Source organism: Penicillium maclennaniae (genome assembly GCF_028827695.1).
Source record: "Penicillium maclennaniae strain IBT 15551 chromosome Unknown utg000007l:1.0-4884863.0:1.0-4888362.0, whole genome shotgun sequence".
In the NCBI taxonomy this organism is placed as follows: Eukaryota; Fungi; Ascomycota; class Eurotiomycetes; order Eurotiales; family Aspergillaceae; genus Penicillium; species Penicillium maclennaniae.
The window spans coordinates 2,074,058-2,095,428 of NW_026623219.1; the positions used below are offsets into that span (position 1 = coordinate 2,074,058).

Genomic DNA, 21,371 nt, shown 5'->3' on the forward strand with positions numbered 1-21,371 from the left:
CTGAATTTCCTCGAGGCTGCGACCCTGACTCCCACCATCTAACGACCTGGCTTGGTTTTTTTTTTCCGTACCTTGTACGAGCAAGTTCCAGAATCTAATGGGTGGTGCGTTGACGAAAGTATGCCATCCAAAGTCTTCCTCAGGATTGACAATTAATCTTGGGATTTTCGACACAAATACTTGGAATGATCGCCGCTCAATAGAGTGATAGGACGAATGTATCTCGAAAGAAAAAAGGCACTTGCAATTCACGCCGCCTCCAAAGTAAACATAGAGCGAGAGTCACAGATATGAATACAGGCAGATCAATCTTTATTTGAACTGAAGGCTGTAATGTATTGCTTCCATGTAAATTCTCATTCCCCTCGACCAACGGCATGCTCACTTCACCAGCTTGGAAGTACACTTTATCCTCAGATTCACGAGTCTGCCATAGGCCTTACACTTACGCTCCCGCAGGAAAGCAATGTGATACTCAACTTCCCTGAATGTGGAAATCTTCGTATCTACCTGACTTGAGTCAACCGTAATTTCTATTCTTTCCTAGTACAAGGTTTGTCGAGGCTGAAGATGTCGTTCGCCAATGTGCACTTGGAATGTGGAATATGAGATCTTATGTAAGATTGGGACGCAGATTCACATTCATCGAACAAGAATGGTTGATGTCATTAGAATTTTTTCCGCGGCCTCCGACCGAACAAAAGGATCGTGGAGCACCCGCCCATCCGATCAGAGACGGATCAGAGGTTCTTCCGAGAGCTGAAGCGGAGAAAGATGTTCGTAGGGTTCTCGGGATTTCTGGATCCGCCGAGTTCAGGAAGAGTCTTGAAGCGGGGATTGAGGGGCAAGAGTGATTGGGAGAAAAGGTTTCTGGGATGCAAGAGAGCTTGGGATTCATGGTGTTTGTCGGGAAATACGTCCACGGATCCCTGGGGTTGGGTCTGGGCAGTTCGTTGTTGGTGGTCTGATCTGGGGTTCGTGACGTCTATGATTTGAAGGAGCCGGAAGCCTGAGCCCGAACGACCTTCCCATGGTTGAGGAGTCTTGGATTGGAGTACTTTCCATGAATGGAGTAATCGTATACGGATTGATGATATTATACAGTAATTTTGAGTAGTAACGTGATCGTCGTGACTCGTTAAAAATACTGATAGACTATTATACATGCTCTCGCGCAGTATGGCGAGCTCCCTGAGATCCATCGTCGCCATCTGCAGACGTTTGCGTGACCTCGAATGTTTGGTGAATGCCCACTTCTATTTTGCGGTGGCCGGGTGACGGTTGATCAAAATTCAACCTTTCCTCGCTGCTGTTTGGACTCGATGACGAACCGGCCCATGTATTTTCTGGGTCCCTCTGACTTTCAATGTTTGTGACCATTACAGCCAGCTTGTCTGGTCTCAAACCTCCCGGCCGACTAGTATCGACGGATCCCAATGGTAGCCCCCTCTGTGCGCTGGCTTTGATTCTGCGAGACCCTGAGGGCCCTGCAAAACCAGACGGATAATTTGAGTCAGTCCGTGAGCCTAGCCAGTGACGGAGGAGAGGTCGGAGGGTTGCAAGACTGCCAGCTGTAATTCCGAGTCCGGCCTCAATGTTAGACCAGATAGCGATCTGGTAGGTCGCCCCTAGAGAAACGTCAGTACTTTGAACAACGAGAAGAAATGATTCAAGGAATCGTACACAGGAAGTCGTTTTCGATGCGGAATGTCTTCACGAAGGGGAATCTGACAATGACGGCCGACGAAGCACTGTATATCATGTCAGTTGAGTCTTGCGAGGTCGAGAGTAGGTAACGTACATGCAAGCCATGCTCAGAATACCCACGACGGCCAACTTAGCCTCCTTTCTCATGTGCAGCTTGTGCACGATGAAGATGGGCAATATGCCAACGGTGAAATCACAGGCGGCGGAGAATGCACTGTAGACATAAGTCATGGTGATGATGATGTCGATACTAATGCAGTGTCCCGCAATGGCAGGGTCCCGAGCCGCTCGCGTCCAGAAAAATGAGAGCGGTTTGCATTGTAGAAGCATCAGGAACATGAAGACTAGACCGGCTAGAACGGTCAAGACCATGACGATGTAGAGGATCCAATTATGAATTCGTTTGACGGTAATTCGTAATAAGAAAATGCAAATAGAAATCTTGCAGAAGATCGAGGCGAAGCAGTATGCAATCTCGCAAAACCACCAATACTAGAAGACGGTGAGTGATGTGCATTTCCGGGGAAGTTGAATGATGCGCGATGCGTACCTCCATGGCCGTTACACGATCATCGGGCTCGAGATTTGTAAAATGGTAACCGGTACCATAGCGGGTTCCTCCAATCATACAGGCGCTGAACATCACGTAGAATAACTGAATCGTTAGTGTCTCGTCGGATGGATGGAGAGGATCAGCCTACTGCTGCGACCACCATCGAACCATCATCCCATCCAAATGCCTTCACCAAGAAACCACGGACGTAGCAACGCAGCATCACCGAGATGGTGGCAATGCACATGAAGACGGCCGCGACCGTCCTCACGGCCATGGCCCTCGATTCCTCGTCAGACATGCCGGTCAGAGTCAAGGCGATGTGACAGAGAGTGGAGTAGGGGTGGGAAAGCTAATTCATATTAATATTTCGAACCAGAATCAAGGGCAGACTCTGCCCGGCGGAACAGTGGCGGACAGTGATCGTGCACTTCACCCGATTCCTTAGGGGGGCAAATTTAGCGTACCCAGGAAGTTAAAAAACCCATCCACTTGGCAAGCGATCAAGGCGTGATCCGCACCATGGCAGTGTGAACAGTCAGGCTGGAACCTCCATGGACAACCATCGTAATTTCGGAAGTCGCCTAGCCTAGTAAGTGGAGCGGGCAGATAAGCGCAGACAGCTGTCTAGTGACCGAAACAGAGTCTCGCGAAGGCGAGGTAGAGCTGGAACTGGACGAATACCCGGTTACTGGAACCTCTGTGGAGAAGCTTCAAGCTAACACCCACCAGCGACTCTAGCGCGCACTTCGCGCGGCCTGGCGCGCCATATCGATCCACCTCGGTCGGCTTGATCGCCCGGAAATGGTATCACCACCGCGAGTCATGCAGGGTGTGTCTACCACTACCGTGATCAAACGCCTAGATCTTCTCCTGAATTTTGTTGTGTCCGGGGATCCCAAAACTCGAGCTATTGAACGCGGTGTTCACACTTGTTCTCAAGTTGACAGCTTTGGTGACAGCTCTTGCACCGTGGACCTTCCAGGCTAATCAAGGAAACTCATCTCCGAGTTCCAATTTCCTCGTGATCGCCCAAATCACATTTGGCCTAGACAATGGCCCCTATCCGATCTGCTGATTGGTAATCGACTTAAAACGCGAAAGGAGGGGCGGGAAAAGAACGGGGTGCACCACATGGCCTGACTGGGATGACCTGCATGGCGTATCCTTAGTGGAACGTTAAACCAGAGACGTGGCTCGCCGGTTTGCCCAATGTGGTCAAGCATGGCGCCTATAGTCTGAAGAATTAGACCTCGTGTTTTGGTCTTTCTTGGAGCTGCCTCAGGCATTCAAATCAGCTTCCAAATTGGGGGGATGCATGGATCTCTCGAGTCCACCCTCGTGTCGCTTTTGGTAATCAGTATGGTTGGATTCTCCGTTTGCGGCCTTCCCCGAGTTGCTAGACTCGGTACTTTTTCGCCATAAAAATATGCTCCTTTCGTACCAGCGTATCTGTTACTAGATCTAGACTGATGGCGACAGCTTTTCATATTCCACGCACACTCTCTTTCTTCTTAACAATGCATCTCCTCTGAGTGAAATATGCGACCAGGAGCATTGCTTTGACATCTGGGAAAACTTCCTCACCAATATCTCTTAGGGCTCATCGGAACTTTTGCTGAAAAGTCGGTCCTGAATTCCAATCTTCGCGGGAGTGGCGCCCTCAACCATAGATCTCATGGGCTTCATCGCATCGTAGACGGGCGTTCTTGATTCAAATGCATCGTCTAACCCTTGAGAGTTCCTGCCGGTGCCATGAACACGGATTTGCAAATATATGAAGTAATTGAGAATCACATCTGATACCGGGGGCGTTTATCCTACTCAGATTGTCCTCACTGTCGTCTATATTTCATGCTCTCACCTCCTCTCACTCTGACTAGCGACCGCCATGTAATGATTTTCTTACTTCCCAAAATTGAGCATCATCATTCGGTAGGCCCGTGGCGTCCAGAAACCTTGTTTTGACTTTTCAAAGGGGCTGACATGTAGCTCTACTGGCGGTTTTTCAAGGATTTCCGGCAATACTGTAATCCTCGGATCCCGGCGGAATGTCGCTTATTCTTGCTGAAGGTTTCCGCCCTGGATCCCGCAACAATAAGTTTGAGTTCTCCATTATTCTTGCCTGTAAATAGAAGGAACAGCACTTCGCCAAGCAATATTGCCTTACGCGCTCTAGATTCCCATTCTTTGACCCAGAAATATGGACTGCGGACATGACAGGCCCTTTTACTTTGAGCTTGCAGTTGTCGCATACAACACGTCTGCAGACTTCGTGCTACAAAGTTCCTTGATCTTGAATGACTCGTTTTTTTGATCGGGACAATGGATGGTGAACTGTATGTATACATCTTTCATCGGTTTTTGCCACCTTCGCATGATGGCGTTGATATTGCTGAGTTATATGATTCTTTCGCCGCAATACAAAGACCTTCAAATGCTGTTTCAAGGAGGACCTTTCCTTTGAGATCAACAAGAATAAGTGATCTGAGGAGATGGCAGGCTGCGTCGTTGAGTAATCTGGTCGTCGGTGCCTCCTGGACAATCACACAACCGGTATAATCTAGGTAAGTAGCAGCGAACTGAAGGGGCAATGACTCCGCCACCGTGGTTGTCAAAGATCGACGGCTTTTCTCGACCCGAGAGTTTGCGTATGGAAATCACATCGCGTGCTTGTTGTGCCGGATTTAGCCGGTCAGGTAGGCTCAGCGACTTCTCTTATGTCAAATTGTCGCCGAATGTTTGTGCAGACGGAGGCTTGCATGTCCGGATGCTCAAACGAGGGGCTGAACAGGCGGCTAATACGATTTTCGTCAGGGATGAAATCCAGCCATGTTCCGGACCCTTGATACCAACAGGGCAGATCGCACCGGTTCGTGAAGACGAAGGCGAAATCAAAAACCGCAGCGCACGGTATTTACTGTCCTAGCAAGCTGTCTATGGAATCGGATGTCTCACAGGTTTAAATGTGAGAGTGCCAGGTCTTTTCATCTCAAAGATGTCTCTCATCCTGGCATGCGCATCTACGTTCCAAAGGGAAACAGGGTTGCCGAATGCGGCCCGCATTGTCTACAACGTCAAAGATCGTCCACTATTTGTCCGCCTGGTCCAATCGCAAGATAAGCTGAAACAGCTGACCCCTCAACTAATGTGACGGAAGGAATTTGTGCGATCTTGGGAAGAATAATCCCTGTTGTGGCTTGCTGCAATGCTCATTTATCGGTGCTTCGAATATTCGAATCAAGCTACCTTGCCTTGAACGGAAACGACATATCGCTTTTCTACTGTGTTTCGGGGGCCTGGGACACTTCCTGTTTCGTCTCTCTTTCGCCATGGATGCGCCAACGACTGCAGCTGGTAACAAGCTCCAGCCTCAAAATGCCACCTGGAGGATGCTGTTGCTTTCTATTTGGGTTTCTTTCGCAGCCTGGATCTCAGCTTTCGACAGCGGTTATGGAGGTATTGTATTGATCATGCCCTCCTTTCAAAAACGATTCGGTCATTGTGACCAGACGCCTCATTCAAGTCCTGAAAATGCTGAGAAATGTACTCTCACCACATTGCAACAATCTCTCTTAAGCGTGAGCTTCCTCTTCACGGGCATTGGCAGCGCGCTAGCTGGAATTAATGGATCGAGCCTGGGCCGTAAAAGGACTATCCAGGTGGCTTGTCTCTTCTGTATCATTGGAGCTGCCGGTATGCTCGGAACCTCGGGCAATTTCCTCCAATACATGGTATGCAAGTGCATCAACGGCGTCGGTAATGGTCAGCTTCTAGCGGCAAGTATTGTGTACGGCTCAGAGTGTGTCTCTGCAAATAAGCGCGGCCTCTTGCTTGGAATTTTCAACGTCGGACTTGCCATGGGAAACGTCGCAGCAGCTGCGGTTTGTGCAGGCTCGGCAACGCTGGCACCGGACAATGACTGGCAGTGGAAAGCACCTATCGTCAGCCAGATCCCATTGAGCTTGCTCCTCGGGTGTGGCATTCTCATGTTTCCCGAGTCTCCGCGATGGCTACTACTAAAAGGCAAAGAATATGAGGCTCGAAAGGCGTTTGCTACTTACCAGGGGCTCGGTTTGCATTCGGCTGAGATTACTGCACAAGTGGAAGATGTTCAGCGATCTCTTGAATTTGAACAGTCGGTCGATGCCAGCACATCCTGGATTGAAATTTACCGTGGTTCTCATCTTCGTCGAACAGCAGTTTCTTCGCTGATCTTGATCGGGCTTGCCATTACGGGCATCCAATTCGTTGCACCATATGCAGCCCTCTTCTTCAGTGGGGTGGGAATCAAGAATCCCTTTTTGATCAACGTCATTGTTGGACTATGCATTTTTGGAGGTGCCTGCATTGGCCCGATGATTCTCGAGTACGGCGGACGACGATTCGCAATGTTATCTGGCTACAGTGTGATGGCCATATGCATGCTCATCCTCTCTACGGTTAGCACTGCTCTCGGATCAGATGATCCGGCTGCTCAGAAAGTTGTGATTGCCTTTCTATGCATATGGGCATTTGTCTTCGGTGGATTTATCGGTCCTAGTGTCTGGCTGGCGTCTGCAGAGATGCACAGCGTGCGACTCCGAACCTATGGACAAGCGAATACAACCTTGCTTTACGAGATTTTCTCGTTCGCAGTCCAGTTTTGGACACCGTACATGCTCAACGTGAAATATGGGAATATGGGGGTCAACGTTGGCTACTTTTACTTTGGACTGACGGTAGCTGTTCTGGTTCTCGTGTTCTTCTTTGTACCGGAAACAGCACGTTTGACCCTTGAGCAAATCGATGACTTCTTCCTTTCTGGCAATATGGCGTGGAAGACATCGACAAGAAAAAATATTGCCATTGCTCGGGGCAATCCCTTGGGCTCATCAAATTCCACACTTGAAACATTCATGTTTGCAAAAGAAGCAGCCCACACTGAGGGTATGGAAGTATCGCTTAGATGAGCCCTTGAGGTATCACTTGAGGGCAAAATCATTCTGCCGTTCATCCGGCGTTCATAGGTATGAGAAAAGAACAGAAACCATGGGTGGGAAGATGCGTGGAAAGGCAGTCATAGCTATGGCTATGACCTCAAAAGAAAGTGGATATGTTCATGCATAAATCAGGCACTCGAAAGAGAATGATGAGGGTTGGAACTTAATCTATTGAAGACCTCGGAGACCGGTTACCCGAGGTTTACTCGGTCCAAGATTCTGCATTGGGAAGCTCCGATCGAACATCGAGCCTCTAAAACAACTTTTTTATCAACTTCGACGCGTAGCCTTGCATAAACCCGAAAAATCGGATTTAAAGTACAATAGTCGACAATGATCGTCCCCATGTCCCCGCATCACTACGCGTATCCGGCGTTGGATTCTTCAGGATGAATGCGACGTTGATGATTCAACGTACACGCGTCAAGTTCTCTAAGTGCAGTGCAAGTTACTGGAGACAAGGGCGCGGTCACTAAAACCCGCTTTTTTAATGATACCTGATGATCAACTATTGGGCGTTGTTCTCAAATGACTGGCTACTGTCGTCATTTAACGCGAATGTCCTACGCCGTGGACAACCCGTTTAGCGGTACTATTGACTCCCGCTTTAGCTAAGCCCAGCATGAACGTGGACCAGTGGGATTTATGTCGCGGAGCGTGTCATGTATATTGGTCAAGCAAGTGTGTATAAAAACCCATTGATCGCCATTCCAATTATTCTCTTAAGTCACTCTTGTCTTCTTTCACAATCTCAACACCTTCCCTATTTCTTGACAAACAGTGCGACGAATGCTTTCCATCAACCAGGGTCTCGTCTCGCTGGCTGTGGGTGCTGCAGTTGCCCAAGCTCAGCTCTGGGACAAAGTCATTGAGACGAACTACGGCCCCGTCCAGGGATATAAGTACTTCAATGAGTCAACTCTTGGGAAGTACTTTGATATCTCCGAGTCCAATGTAACCGCTTTCTTGGGCATCCCTTTCGCCGCAGACACTGGTTACCAAAACCGCTGGAAGCCTCCTCAGCCTCGCGAGAAATGGAACACAACTTACAAAGCCACCTCATGGGGTCACCCTTGCCCTAGCAACGGTGTCGGTAACATCAGCGAGGACTGTCTCAACCTGAATATCTGGACCAATGCTGGCACTGCCGATGCCAAGCTGCCTGTCATGGTCTGGAACCAGGGTTCTGATGAGACGAGCGACAATACCTGGTGGTATGGTGGTGGCATGGCTTTGAAGAACGTTATTTTGATCACTTTCAACCGTCGTGACGATGCATTCGGCTTCCTCGCTCATCCCGAGCTTAACGAGGAGGGTTTCAAGGAGACCGGACACTACACTTCCGGCAACTACGGCATCCTTGACCACCTGGAGGTTCTCAAGTGGGTGAAGAAGAACATTGCCAACTTCGGTGGTGATCCTGATCGCGTTACTATTGCCGGTCAATCCTTCGGTTCCTCCCAGGTCTATCACGCCGTGAATAGTCCACTTTTCACCGGATACCTCCACGGTGGTATCTCTGAGTCCGGTATTCGATACCCTTACGATCCTCTTCTGGCTGGTCTGGCTACCTCCTACGTTAACATGTCTGCTGCCATTCAGCACGGCGTGAACTACACTACCAATCACAATGCCTCAAGCATCGCCGAGCTTCGCACCAAGTCCATGGAGGATCTATTGATAGGCTCCCAGGACCGTGTCAGTGATGACTACATTTGGTGGGTGACTGCGCTCTCTACCAACACCCCCCCTGATATTCAAGCCTGTTCTCGACGATTACGTTCTGCCCAAGAAGTACATGGAGACTCTTCTCACTGGTCCCGCCAACGACGTCCCTGTCATTACGGGTAACACCAAGGATGAGTCTGGCGCTTCCCCAAGCACCGATTACACTGTCTCCGAGTACGAGCACTACTGCTCGCTGAAGTATGGCAACCTGTCCAGCCAGTACTTCAAGCTCTATCCCGATCACAAAAATCAGACCATCGCTGACCGGGCCTGGAACGCTGCTGCTCGTGATGCCAGTCTGGTTGGTTCGTGGGCTTATGCTACCGAGTGGTACAAGGCTGCCAATTCTGACTTCTACACCTATTACTGGACCCATGCCCCCCTGGCCAGGACCAAGGTGCTTTCCATCAGTCGGAGATCATGTACGCCCTCAATGCGCTCTATGCCAACACGGATACCTATCCGTTCACCGGGATCGACTACGAGATCCAGGAGAAAATGTCGTCCTACTGGGCCAACTTCGCCAAGACCTTGGACCCTAATAAGGGTGGCTCATATACTGGCAAGGGTTCTCTACCCGAGTGGACTCCCAACAGCCCGAACGGCACCCAAGTTGTCATGGAGCTTGGAAACTACTTTGGAAATGTGCCAATAGCCAAGAAGGCACAGGTCAATTTCCTCATGGACTGGTACAAGCAGCAGGGCCCTTACTGATTGTTGATTTTCCTCTTGGGGCCCTTGAGATGCTTGGAAGGTTCGTTTTCATCTTGCACCGCCAGGCACGTCCACTTTGTCGGATAGAGACTTGTTTGCCATGTCCTGATCAGTGTACTTGTAGACAGGGATAAATATTGAATTTTGTAACAGAACCAGTCGTATAGATATCGTATGGTAGATGATTTAGTCATAGCCTTCGATGACTATATTGCAATTGTTTGTTCGAGAGTCTCATTCATCAGCTGAACACTATTACAACCTGTAAAACCCCCACTTGTGTAGGGAGTAACCTATCTGCAGGTAAATTCCAGTCAGCCTATTGAAAGAAAAGAGCACAAAATAAAAATCTCAACATTTATTCGTGCAGCACGCTATCACAAGATATCTTATTCGACCGTCCAGCCGATCTACATAATCCTGCAGACTCATATTTGTACCGCTTCTGAACGCCTATGATCTAGAAATACTGACCAGCCAAACTTGCTGCAATTGCTGTCACTAGTAGCTGCTCCAATTCTACCACCGGTTCAACAAGGAAAAACGCCTTGGATGTGAAGTCTCACAGGATCCGAAGAGAAAGATCCATGTAACATCGTCATTTTCTCTGATTTCTGGACATTTTCCAATGGATACCAGATTCTGTTCCAAAGAGCCTTTTACGATTCATTGCGGATCCGTGGGTGACCCCTGCAGGTGAAATTGTCTCACGTTGTTCTTTGTGCTTACTTCTCTCTTCGGTCTTAATGCTTCTGTTTTGGGGATCCGCTTATCTTTGGTCCTACTTAGCCCGGGCTGTCCTACGGTTCTATCGAATTCATCTTATTTATTACCCCGCTATCTCCAGATTAATTTCATCCACCGCTCACTCCACCATCATCGCAACCGCGAAAGGCATGTCTGTCCGACCTGCACTCGTACTCATTATCATGGGCAACAAATCCTGACAATTCAACAGTCATACAGAGGATTGTATATCGTACTCATATCCCGACCTTGGGTTCACGCCTGCGCTTCAACGCTCTCGCTAGGCCTATTGCGGTATCTATGGAGTCTTCATCTTCAATCCCTACGCAGTCTAACGCCCCTACGACCATGGACACTCCCAACACAACCACCTGGGTTCAAAACATACTCGATTCAATCCGAAGCTTGTTTAGTCGCCACACTGGCGTCAAAGAAAGTGAGTCGGACATCATGGACGGATGGATTGGAACACGGAAGGGTCATGGCAGATGTCGCTCGGTTGGAGAAATTCATTAATTTTGTTTCTTATCTTTGAATGATAGTGTGATGCTTGATGAGGAGACAGATGAATCCATTCTTGTCTGGTCTTATTTAAAAGTGATCTAATCAAAAAATGGCCCTTAGTACTCTGCTTTCTAAGTAGTCTGACGTATTGGTTGTAGCTACTAGAGATCGATATTTTGGGAACATTTATTGAAGACAGAATTTGGAGTGAATTACAGTCTCCGATTACAATGCACAAATAGCAGCGGCTGCTTGACATATCTTCAACTTTTGTCTTGACGATCTAGATGTGAATTTCACGCCACTAAAGCGTGGCCAAGGAAATGATCAACATGTAATGAATGCTCATAACGTTTCTGGCCGAATATACTGAGATATTTTGATAAGATATATTGGAGAAAAGCCACATGACAAAATGAAAAGAGCCCATTGAATATTTCGAATAGACCATGGAGAAACCCCATAGATTTATGAGAATCAAGTCTTAAGAGCTCGTAAGATCATCCATGAAATAGATCAGGCTTGAAACCGAGCTCTACGATCAAAATGGTGTTTTCTTATCAGCAACACGTCCTTCATACCGCTCACGAGTCATTCCATTTGACGACACGGAAGGGGCACATTCCGCAGCAGCTTGCGGGGATGAACTAAAGATAAGCCTTGCATGTGCTTGAACAATTGGTTTCCGTTGTTAGAAAACGGTCTGGATTGCGGGACTGTCATTGTTGTTTCATCTCCACTTATTAGCCGTTCATCTTGGTGTCTTGTAATGGTCACCACCCCCGGCCTCAAAAGTCTCATGGATTTAGAGTCAACCCGCACAGCATGGGTGTCTTTCCTGAGACTCCAATCATACCGTTTGATCTTTCTATTTGGCTGTTTTCTCTCCGTTTGCAGTGTTTGGGCATCATGTTATGTGCCGAATGGCACAGTCGATACCAATGCAGGATATGCACCATGCGGAAACACGGACGGAGAGACGAATATGTGTTGTGCCTTGAACCGCAACAGTAATAACGCCACCTGTCTTGACAACGGCTTATGCCAATATGGCCATGAGTCGCCGACTTACTGGCGAGAGCTGTGCTCCGACTCAGATTGGACGAAGAACCAACACTGCTTGAGCGTGTGCCTCAATGTATGTTTCAACTGGGGGACTGGGATCATACTGGCTCTTCGCGCTAACACAATGGCTCAAAAGTCGGTCAACCATGCGGGCACTGCACAGATGACGCCTTGCGATGGTACCCCGGAATCGAAAACCTGGTGCTGTGGTTCGACGAAGGACTGTTGTAATAGCGAGCATGCGATCACACTTGCTCAGAGACTCGAAGCTCGAGCATCGACTCATACAGGCTCGCAGCTTTCGAATGGGGCAAAGGCGGGCATCGCAGTGGGTGTTTCTGTCGGGGTCATTGTGTTGATGACCTTTCTCTTTTTCGTTCGTCGTGCCGAGAGAAAGAAGACTGGCAGTTCTCAGCATCAGCATTATGACTACCGGGCCACGGGGACGACGCAGGAGACAATGGGGATCCCAGTTGACGATCTGCCGTCAAGGTCAGTGACGGCAAAACATGAGTTGCCGGCGTGAATATATATGGGATGAAAGATCATTGAAGAATGAAAGTCAAATATGGAATTGGAGGAATCCATGATGTGGTATAGATACATGGTCAAATCGAAACATCGCCATAATAGTAGTATAAGTACAAGTACAGTTTGCCGTCGGGCCCATCAAGAAGACGTCGAGAAGTACCGCTCGAGATAGAGTTACAAAGGCCGCTTCGAAAGCGGATTTAAGCCTCCACACGAGTTGGGATCTTAATCATGCCGCGCTTACGGTCTTGGGTAGGTACACCATAGCGGCGACCAGGTGCCCAGGGAGCGCGTCCGTCCTTTCCGGTGGTCTCCGCAGTGAACACGGCTTCCGAGAAGCGGTAGTCAAACCGACCACCCTCGGGCTCAACGTGCTTGATGCTCTTCTCACGGCGGGCGGCAGCTCGCTCACGGCGCTCCTGCTCAGCCTTCTCTTGACGTTCCATACGCTCGGCATGCCTCTTGCCAACCTCGCGACGCTCCTCAGGGTGGGCAGCGCGGTCAAGTTCCAGCTTCACCAGCTGCGGGTGGGGGATACGCACATCGGCAGGCTGTAGGACCTGACGAGCGTTGTCGCCCTTACCAACCCATTCGATGGAGTTGGGGTTCTCAATGGCCTTTTCGGCAAGGTCTGAGGGGTGTGTAATCTTCTCCGCAACCTCACGCTCCAGAGCAGGTGCACCAGAGAAGACACGACCAGCGTCAACACGAGTGAAGGATCGCGACTCGGGCACGGGGTAGAAGATCTGAGGGCCAGTTGAGGGGTGGGCAGGGAGATCGTTAATGGGTTCGTGGAATTGTTGGCGCTCGCCATCCTGGGCTAGCGGAGTGGTCGGAACCATCTCGTGGACCGCGCGGGCATATGGCAAGGCAAGAGGTTTACCCTGAATTGCAAATGGTTAGCCGGGTTTCAAAGAAATAACCAGTGGCAATGAGTAGAATGACAGCATTCATATCAGTAACATAAAAGTTCCTAACCAGTCAAGCGATTGCTTGTGTCTTCAAGACTAATCGAATTTTTTTATAGCTCATCATATGAGTTGGGGATGGGGCGGAAGGCGGAAGATCAACGAGATGCGAAATTGGGGAATCCTTACCTGTGCCCGTTGTCTCTTCTCCAACTCGACTAATCGCACCACCGCCGCGATCCGCTTCATGTCAACACCAAGCTGAACACTGACAGCACGCACGCTCTTTTTCTTCTCAACGACCAGGGCATAGATCTCGTTCCGCAACTCCTCACTCAGAATGTTCTCGCTGACAAAGGTTGGGTTGCTCGGAAAAGGCCGGTCGCCGCCTCCCTCGTCATTCAAAAAATTTCTCAAGTAATTTGTTTGGCCAGGAGTGTGGTGCTTGAGAACAGATCCTGAGGTGTTGAGCCACTCGAACATTTGCCTCCGGAGCTTGGTCTGGGGGGCTGCCGTGACCGAAAACTGACGAGGAAGGCATTGTGAGGAGGAAAGAGAGGGGATAGAGGATACTGAGGAGGAAGATGAGGGGGATGTGAGGTAGGGAAGAAGGGCGTTGGACACGCGACGGCTCTGTATCCGGGGCGCCATCTTGATGTGTGCGATTCCCGGAAGCCGTGGAATTAGGGAATAAGGCGAGGAGTGAGGAAGAACCGGGAGGATAGATCAAGTCTCAACAAGAGCAGCGGCCATTGACCTCACGCTGCAAATGCTGGGGTGCGGTTGGTCCGAGGCTGAGGTGTTTGTGTAGGGGAAGAAACTTTTCTCTGCGCGGGAAGGTCAATCGGGCCCTCACGTGACCGTTCCTAGCTCAACCATGGCCTTCTATGTGTGTTTGACTCAAAGATTGGGAAATATCATTCTTTTCGTAAATCAGAAATCCTAAGTCACAGGAGATAGATTTCTAAAACTAGACTTCACAGTTTCATTCTCATAAGATAAGTTGGGTCGAAGACTCATCGACTCATTTCAGAGACGACTAGCATATTCAAGAGGCCAAATTGTAAACCATTCATTGTATCAGGTACAAATTGAAGCAAATGCATCAGTATCATCAAAAGCACCAGCACAGAAACCACCAAGCAAAGCGAGGTGCAGGCGTAGAAGAGAGCGTGGCATGAAACGAACGCGCCTCAGTTTCCTGATCCAGACATAACAAAAGATAGCCATGGCACCATGAAGCATAGTAGGACTTTGCACGAGAGTCCTGGTCTGAAAGCAACAAACGAACGGCGATATATATTGGACGATGCAAGCGACCAGGATGGAGGGAGAGAAGCAGGGCACGAGCGACAAATAACGACTCAGACCTTTAGGCGCCCTCTTTTCTCCAGGTAAATGTAAAAGAAAGCTGGATGAAACGCCTGCGCATACCGAATCCTATGCATGGAGTGGAGACTGGCAATAAAAGGATTAAATAGGGCAAGCCAAGGACAAGAACTGAAAAGCCGAGTCTCAATCCGTCTCTGGTACTTGCATAGAAAACAAAGAATTGCAAGACGATAATAGCAAATTCCATTTCCGGTTCACACGTGAAGATGCAATGATTAAGACAAAAATTGAAGCAGGTGGTTGTAAAGGGGAATCACGGTCGAAAGTAAGAAAGAAACCTTCACCCGTACAGATCTCAGCCAGGCAAAGACAACCTCATAAGGTGCTGTCATCGGGGCATAGAGCACAAGCAGAATGAGCAATAACAAACAAACACAAGGGTATGAGGGAGATGAAGAACGCAAATGGTCGACAGAAAAACGCTGTGCGAGCGCCGCGGTCCGACCACAATAGGAATACAAGCTTGACGATGACCTGAAATGCAATCCTCCCAAAGGCGAGAAAAAAAGAAAGGAATGTGGAAGTGCGCCCGAGTCCCCATGCAATACAGAAAAACAACATAGCAGCCAAAGCAGAACAAGGGGCAATTAATCAATGCCATAAAAAAGAAAGCAGAGGCCGAATCAATACTCCCGAGAGGTATGCAGCCGCCGAATGCTGGTCTAGCTCACGAAAACGAAAGGAACCCCCCAATGCGCCAGTACCCCAGTTGGTTCATCAAACATGCCGGACATTATTTCAAATATAATGCTTGAGGTCTTAGCGACCCATCATGTAATCGGGGTAGAAGGAATTGAAGCCGTTCATATTGGGTCCTGCATTATTGCCGGCGGCACCTCCAGGAGGTGGCGGGGGCGGCGGCGACATCATTTGACCAACTCCGTTGGTGCGAATGCCGAGTCCCGAGTTGTGGTTGAACGAGCCGTTATTAACCATATGTGGATGGCCCGGAGAGTGCATGGAAGCACTTCCGTTGCGGACAGGCATGGGCATAGCAAGTCCCGGAGGAGCTGCTAGACCCGGAGGTGGACCACTCACTGATGAGAACATGTGATTGTGCACCCCATTCAAGCTGCTGCCACCAGGTACACCACCTTGTCCAGAGAGGTTGGCTGGATTCATGCTGCCTGGCTGGCCGGAGCGCACGCCGAGTGGATTCTTAGAGAAACTAAGGCGGATACCAGTCTTGACACTGTTGGACAATTTGTAGCCATAAAGCTCATTAAGTGCCTTACTGGCCATCGCCACTTCGTCAAACTCCACGAAACACATGGGCCCGTTTTGCTTGTTACGGAAGCAAAGTCGCTTGTAGCCGCGTTGCTTGGAGAAGAGCGCCTTAAGCTCTTCTTCCGAAGTGTCGGGAGGTAGATTGCCCACATACAATGTGTTGCATGGAGGGTTCAGATCATTAGGGTTTGCAGCAGGGAGACTGTGTCGAGGGGTGTGTTGACTGGCATATGGGAAACCATGGCCTTGGTTCACGTTGCCGGGGTAGGCAGACTGAGGTCCACTCGCGCTCATGCGCTGCCCGCTAGGACCGCCAGAAGCATAATTCGGCAAAGGCGGAGAAGACATGGTCGTCGAGAGAGACAGATTGGCAAAACGACCGGCCGGGATGTGGGGATTGGTTGATCGACGCTGGGCAGAGATGGAATGGCCATTTTCAGCGTAGCCAACGGGATCCTTAAGCAATTCTCCAGTCTCCTCATCCGGATCTTCATCAATCATCGACTTGCCAGTCACCCGCGGGAGATCGCCAACTCCGTTGCCAATGGGAGACTGCGGAGAAAAGAGGCTATGTAGGCGCGAGCCGGACTCTGATGTGGAAGGCAAGCCTTCGCCGATTGCCTGAGCGGATGGGTTGTTTGCGGACAACCGCTCCAAGCTCTGGAAGGTGCCATTGAAACGGGAGGACTGGCGGGACAAGGGGCCGTTAGAGGCGACCCCGCCGAGCAAACCGCCCCTCGCGGTGTGATCTATCGTGTTGCGACGCGCGTTCGAGAGGTTGGAGCCCACGGCACCAGGATACATCTCAACAACCATATTTGCATCGTTCTTGGAGTTGGGCTTCCCGTCGAGAAGAGAGCGAGCCTCTTCGGCGGCGGGGATGGTGTTGAAGCGCGCGATCGCGCTCAAGAACCCGTTATCTTCGGGATGATCGGAGTTGATAAAGTCGGCGTCGACAAAATCCTTGGCGAAAAGCAACATGCTGCGGAGAGCTTCGCGGCTGGTGTTGCGCGGTAGTTTGCGCATCAATATCGCGCCACCGCCGCTCGCGCGTCCCAGGCCGTTCAGACCCTGGAAATTGCGATCGGGGTCGCCCAGGCGCATACTGTTTTCAAAGGAGGTGGAAGGGCCGAGAGGCGAGAAGGGATGGGTAAAAGTCGGAGCTAAAGATGTGGGCGCTTGCGAGACAGTCGGGCTATACACGTCGGTCGACATCGCATGCTGAGTCGTCGCGGACGCCTGAGAAGAAATTTGGGTGGGCGAGGAGCCTGAAGACACGGATTCGGTGCGCTGCGTCGTTCCGAAGGAGCCGGGACTCGTTCGAGTGGACTGGTTCGAGCTGCCGCTCATCCCTCACGAAGGTGTATGAGAAAAAATTGGGTTTCGCGACAGGAGATACCACCCAAAGAAACGCGAGATACGAGGCTATGACGGCGTCAGAGGCAGAAGCGTCGCGGCGCAGGCGCGCAATGATGCGACAGGAAGAGATGAGGCGCGGGAGGGCGAAGACGAAATTAGCGATTCAATCGAGATTCGAATAGGCAGGGACGTTCGCTCCTCATCGGGTCTGCGACAGGCGCGTTGATGAAGAAGGGGGAGGGGGGGAGACTCCGTAGAGTGAAATGGAGATGACGGAGGTGAAAGACAGAGATGACTGGCGCAACAAATGGAGATGGGGAGGGGGGAAGCAGGAACGATGGGAAGGACGAGAGGCGATGGAGGGGGAGAGAAAGAGAAGGGGGAGAAGGGGGGGAAAGAAAAGAGTCCGGAACGGTCGAAGGAGCCCACAGGTGCCAGATCCATGGATCTGTAGACGCGACTCGTGACGGAGGTGTGACTGTCGGTTGCATTCAGGGGGTACCTCTCCTGCAGTCAGGGGTACCATGGCATAGAAGTACCGCCCTGTAAATTACCACAGTACTGTCACATCAATACACCAAGGACGGTCACCTTGGTACCGCCGCTTGCAGAACGTGGTCCTGGAGTGCGTGCCCCGAGTTGGCCAGGAATGCCCCGGTTCTTATTTTTTCCCTTTCTTCTTCGCCCTGATCTGCTTGGGGTGTCCGGGGTTCTGGACCTGATATGAGTATCCCAGGTATACAGCAGCTAAGCCGCTCCCCCACTAGTCTCGCGTTCGAGGTCCCAGCCACCTCGGTACTTGTGTTTCCTTGACCCGTTCGAGAAACAGCGCCATTATCTCCTATGCTTCAACGGGGCTGCAGATGCTCCGTCAAGAATGAAACATTGAACCAGTCGCCCTCTAGACACTGGGAGTATAGAGGAATTCTCACAAAACCGGACGCGCTCGACACTGTAGACCCTAGATACCCTAGAGACTCGACATTAAATACTAGACACTAGATACTCGACAATACTAGACACCCTCGAAACCCAACATACTGTGCACACCCCAACAGGCTGACCGTGCTTGACATCATTGTTCTGCCAAATCAAGTCGAGGAACTGTGGACCTTTTGGCTCCGAGAATATAGCAAAAAGCCCCATCACAGAATCCGGAAGTCCGTCTCATTCTTTGCCGATCATCCAGTGACTCAGGCACCAGTGGACTCATCAAGCAGGTCGTACACTGCACGCTGTCAGCCGTGGACTCTCGAAAGTCTAAGACCCCGGCGATCCTCGAGCACCCCAGCACCAATTGCCACCAATTACCATGGGTTTGACCTGCTGCGTCCCTGCACATTGGCTGATCCGCTGGAGTTGGCCATGGGCTTATCGAGTCTTGGGGGTCGGGCTGAAGGCCTGGTTGGGCCGTGTCCACAACGCACAGCTCCTCGGGAGACAGCGACCAGCCCCGATGTGGTTAAGAACCGTCCGTTTCTCCTGGGGGCGAGAGCCGGTCATAGGGGCGTCACCTTTGGGCGTGACTGTTTTCCCTTTCTCTTTTGTTGACCACAAGATCGGGAAAGCTTACTTGGCATGGCCTCGTTTGACTCGAATCAGCTGTGGGGTTTCGTGTTTCGTTCCCCCGGATCTACACTTGCTCCACTAGGGTGTTCATGCACAGGTTCAGATCAAGTAGGATTGTTCATGCTGGGCAAGCAGGGTCCGAGCATCGCGTCACGTAATATACATAAAGAGGATTTGGGTTCTTGGTCCCGGGCGACCCAAATGGCCCAACTCATTAACGCCGCAAATGCCAATGATATCAAAAATGGAAAAATAGAAGCCCTGGAAGATTGTCGTGGCCCAAGTCGCTCCTGGCTCTTCTGCCTTGGTCCATTTAAAAGGTGCGTTCGACACGCAAGGCCCAGAGGCTGATGATTTACAAAGTTCTTCTTTGCACATCAAGTCAGGCACCCCGCGAACTGCGCCTGTTGTATCCAAATTGGACAGATCGAAAGGAACGCTCGGGTGGGACGCTTTCGTTCAAGGTTTGACGGTCTCACGCCTTTGCGTAGGTAGCAGGCTTCTTCTCGACGAGCCCGGCCTGGGATCAATCCAGTCAGTACATAATTCCACCATATTGAATCGTGAAACGGATAACACGTTCAGAGATTGAGGATCACGATGCGCAGTCTAAAGAGCCCGCTACATTATGTCCATTCGTATCACAGCAACGGCTCTCCGGCCCATCCACACTTACCATGCTCAACAGCTTCCACACCGGATCACTAGGCTGCGCGCCGACACCGAGCCAGTACTTCGCACGAGACCGATCGAGAGCAATCTCCTTGTATGCGCGGGCATTGGCGTTCTCATTGTACAGGTTGGTCGGTTGCTTCGGGATGGGGTTGAAGGTGCCGATAACCTCGAGTGGCTTCGCGCCGCGGGCAGACCTAGAGAGGCGAGAGTCAGCTTGATTTGTCTCATGAAATTGAACAGTCCAGCACGGATTCCAACTTCTGCGATTCTCTATCCGAGCCGGATGGAGTTGCATTGAAGATGTCGTGGGAAGCCAAACAGGACCACCTACCGAGCCTGCGCAACGACGATGTTGTAAAAGGGGTCGTGCTTGTTGCCGAAGCGAGCCAATCGAATCCGGAGAACCATGGCGGAGAATGTGTAGGGGTTTTTGTGAATGAAATGGACAGCGTGATGCTCGTGAGACCAAAACTCCGCAAAAGTTAGGGAGGCTCGGATGAAGGGTTATTCCGTCTGCGCCAGATATGGACTAGCGTGGGATATGATGCAATGCGATGTATAAGGGCCTCATTACTTGGTTAACTCTTTCCCCCCTCAATTCAATTGTACTTTGTCTCGATTGCCCTAGTATCTCCACTATATCAGGAGATTTTATGTTCCGTTCCCTTCCCATCGGACGGTCTCGATTCTCTACTATTCGTCGCTACAGTAAGATCACAACAATGTCGCTGAAGGTATGCTTCATGCTCACCACCGGGAGAGTTTACTGACTGATTGTTCATTCCAGGCGATTTCGGCCAAAGATGCTGCTGCCCTTGACAAGGATCTGATGGACATGGGAGGTTGGTCTTTGGACCAGCTGATGGAACTGGCAGGCCTTTCTGTTTCCCAGGCTGGTTAGTTACTTGGTCCCTAGCCCACTGCCTGTCCTAATGCTAAATACATGATCTGGTAGTCTGGCGAGTCCACCCGCTTAGTTCTGGAAAGAATATACTCGTAGTATGTGGACCAGGAAATAATGGTAAGAGCCAGCATCTTCCATAATGAGCGCTATAATCCGAGCGCAGTTAACAATGCACAGGCGGCGACGGTCTCGTAGCAGCCCGACACCTCGCCCAATACGGCTACAATCCATCCGTGTTCTACCCCAAGCAAGGAAAGAATGAGCTCTATCAGCGCCTGAAAACACAGCTCGAGAATCTTTCCGTTCCATTCATCACGGATTTCTCAGCTGCTCTGAAGTCCACCGACTTCCTCGTCGACGCTATCTTCGGCTTCTCCTTTGGCGGACCATTGCGGGACCCGTTCGGCTCTATAGTCTCACAAATCGAGTCATCTTCTGTCCCCGTACTGAGTGTCGACGCGCCCAGCTCATGGGATATTCAGAGCGGACCACCAAAGGAGGGACCTGGTGCCAAGTTTATGCCCGCAGCGCTGATTAGTTTGACAGCTCCGAAACCGTGTGTCAAGTTTTATCAGGGAAGACATTTCATTGGTGGTCGGTTCTTGTCTAAGGATATTACGGACAAGTATGGGCTTGACTGTCCGGCGTATCCGGGAATCGACCAGGTCATGGAAGTTGGGGTGGATGCAGAGGGTAGACTTTAGGTTTTCTACGATGTGGAAAATGAAAATAACAAGAACATTGAAGATCAGGTACTGATTTGTTGTTGAAGTCGTTAATAAGTAGCGTAAGTTCCTATCTATGCA

At 50.4% G+C, this 21,371-nt stretch overlaps 8 protein-coding genes across 8 annotated transcripts; 4 read left to right on the forward strand and 4 right to left on the reverse strand.

Moving 5' to 3' along the window:
• Nucleotides 1-1,158: 1,158 nt before the first annotated feature.
• On the reverse strand, nt 1,159-2,561 carry N7477_007997 (uncharacterized protein; the record flags this gene model as incomplete). The annotated part of the gene is made up of 5 exons (XM_056969660.1): nt 1,159-1,628; nt 1,684-1,751; nt 1,802-2,199; nt 2,258-2,362; nt 2,409-2,561. 5 exons carry the CDS (start codon nt 2,559-2,561, stop codon nt 1,159-1,161), a joined length of 1,194 nt encoding a protein of 397 aa, XP_056819692.1.
• Nucleotides 2,562-5,592: 3,031 nt separating this feature from the next.
• Nucleotides 5,593-7,212, forward strand: N7477_007998 (mfs monosaccharide transporter protein; the record flags this gene model as incomplete). The annotated part of the gene is made up of 1 exon (XM_056969661.1): nt 5,593-7,212. The coding sequence occupies one exon, from the start codon at nt 5,593-5,595 to the stop codon at nt 7,210-7,212; it is 1,620 nt and encodes a 539-aa protein (XP_056819693.1).
• An 819-nt stretch (nt 7,213-8,031) lies between these two features.
• Nucleotides 8,032-9,684, forward strand: N7477_007999 (carboxylesterase; the record flags this gene model as incomplete). The annotated part of the gene is given in 3 exon segments (XM_056969662.1): nt 8,032-8,964; nt 9,005-9,367; nt 9,382-9,684. The coding sequence occupies 3 exon segments, from the start codon at nt 8,032-8,034 to the stop codon at nt 9,682-9,684; spliced, it is 1,599 nt and encodes a 532-aa protein (XP_056819694.1).
• Nucleotides 9,685-12,124: 2,440 nt separating this feature from the next.
• On the forward strand, nt 12,125-12,526 carry N7477_008000 (uncharacterized protein; the record flags this gene model as incomplete). The annotated part of the gene is made up of 1 exon (XM_056969663.1): nt 12,125-12,526. One exon carries the CDS (start codon nt 12,125-12,127, stop codon nt 12,524-12,526), a length of 402 nt encoding a protein of 133 aa, XP_056819695.1.
• Nucleotides 12,527-12,731: 205 nt separating this feature from the next.
• N7477_008001 (mitochondrial 37S ribosomal protein mS45) lies at nt 12,732-14,090 on the reverse strand (the record flags this gene model as incomplete). Its single annotated transcript, XM_056969664.1, has 2 exons — nt 12,732-13,415; nt 13,629-14,090. 2 exons carry the CDS (start codon nt 14,088-14,090, stop codon nt 12,732-12,734), a joined length of 1,146 nt encoding a protein of 381 aa, XP_056819696.1.
• A 1,500-nt stretch (nt 14,091-15,590) lies between these two features.
• On the reverse strand, nt 15,591-17,408 carry N7477_008002 (uncharacterized protein; the record flags this gene model as incomplete). The annotated part of the gene is made up of 1 exon (XM_056969665.1): nt 15,591-17,408. The coding sequence occupies one exon, from the start codon at nt 17,406-17,408 to the stop codon at nt 15,591-15,593; it is 1,818 nt and encodes a 605-aa protein (XP_056819697.1).
• A 2,053-nt stretch (nt 17,409-19,461) lies between these two features.
• On the reverse strand, nt 19,462-20,069 carry N7477_008003 (mitochondrial 37S ribosomal protein bS16m; the record flags this gene model as incomplete). Its single annotated transcript, XM_056969666.1, has 3 exons — nt 19,462-19,506; nt 19,663-19,855; nt 19,993-20,069. 3 exons carry the CDS (start codon nt 20,067-20,069, stop codon nt 19,462-19,464), a joined length of 315 nt encoding a protein of 104 aa, XP_056819698.1.
• A 314-nt stretch (nt 20,070-20,383) lies between these two features.
• Nucleotides 20,384-21,269, forward strand: N7477_008004 (NADHX epimerase; the record flags this gene model as incomplete). The annotated part of the gene is made up of 4 exons (XM_056969667.1): nt 20,384-20,395; nt 20,449-20,557; nt 20,617-20,682; nt 20,743-21,269. 4 exons carry the CDS (start codon nt 20,384-20,386, stop codon nt 21,267-21,269), a joined length of 714 nt encoding a protein of 237 aa, XP_056819699.1.
• Nucleotides 21,270-21,371: the final 102 nt, after the last annotated feature.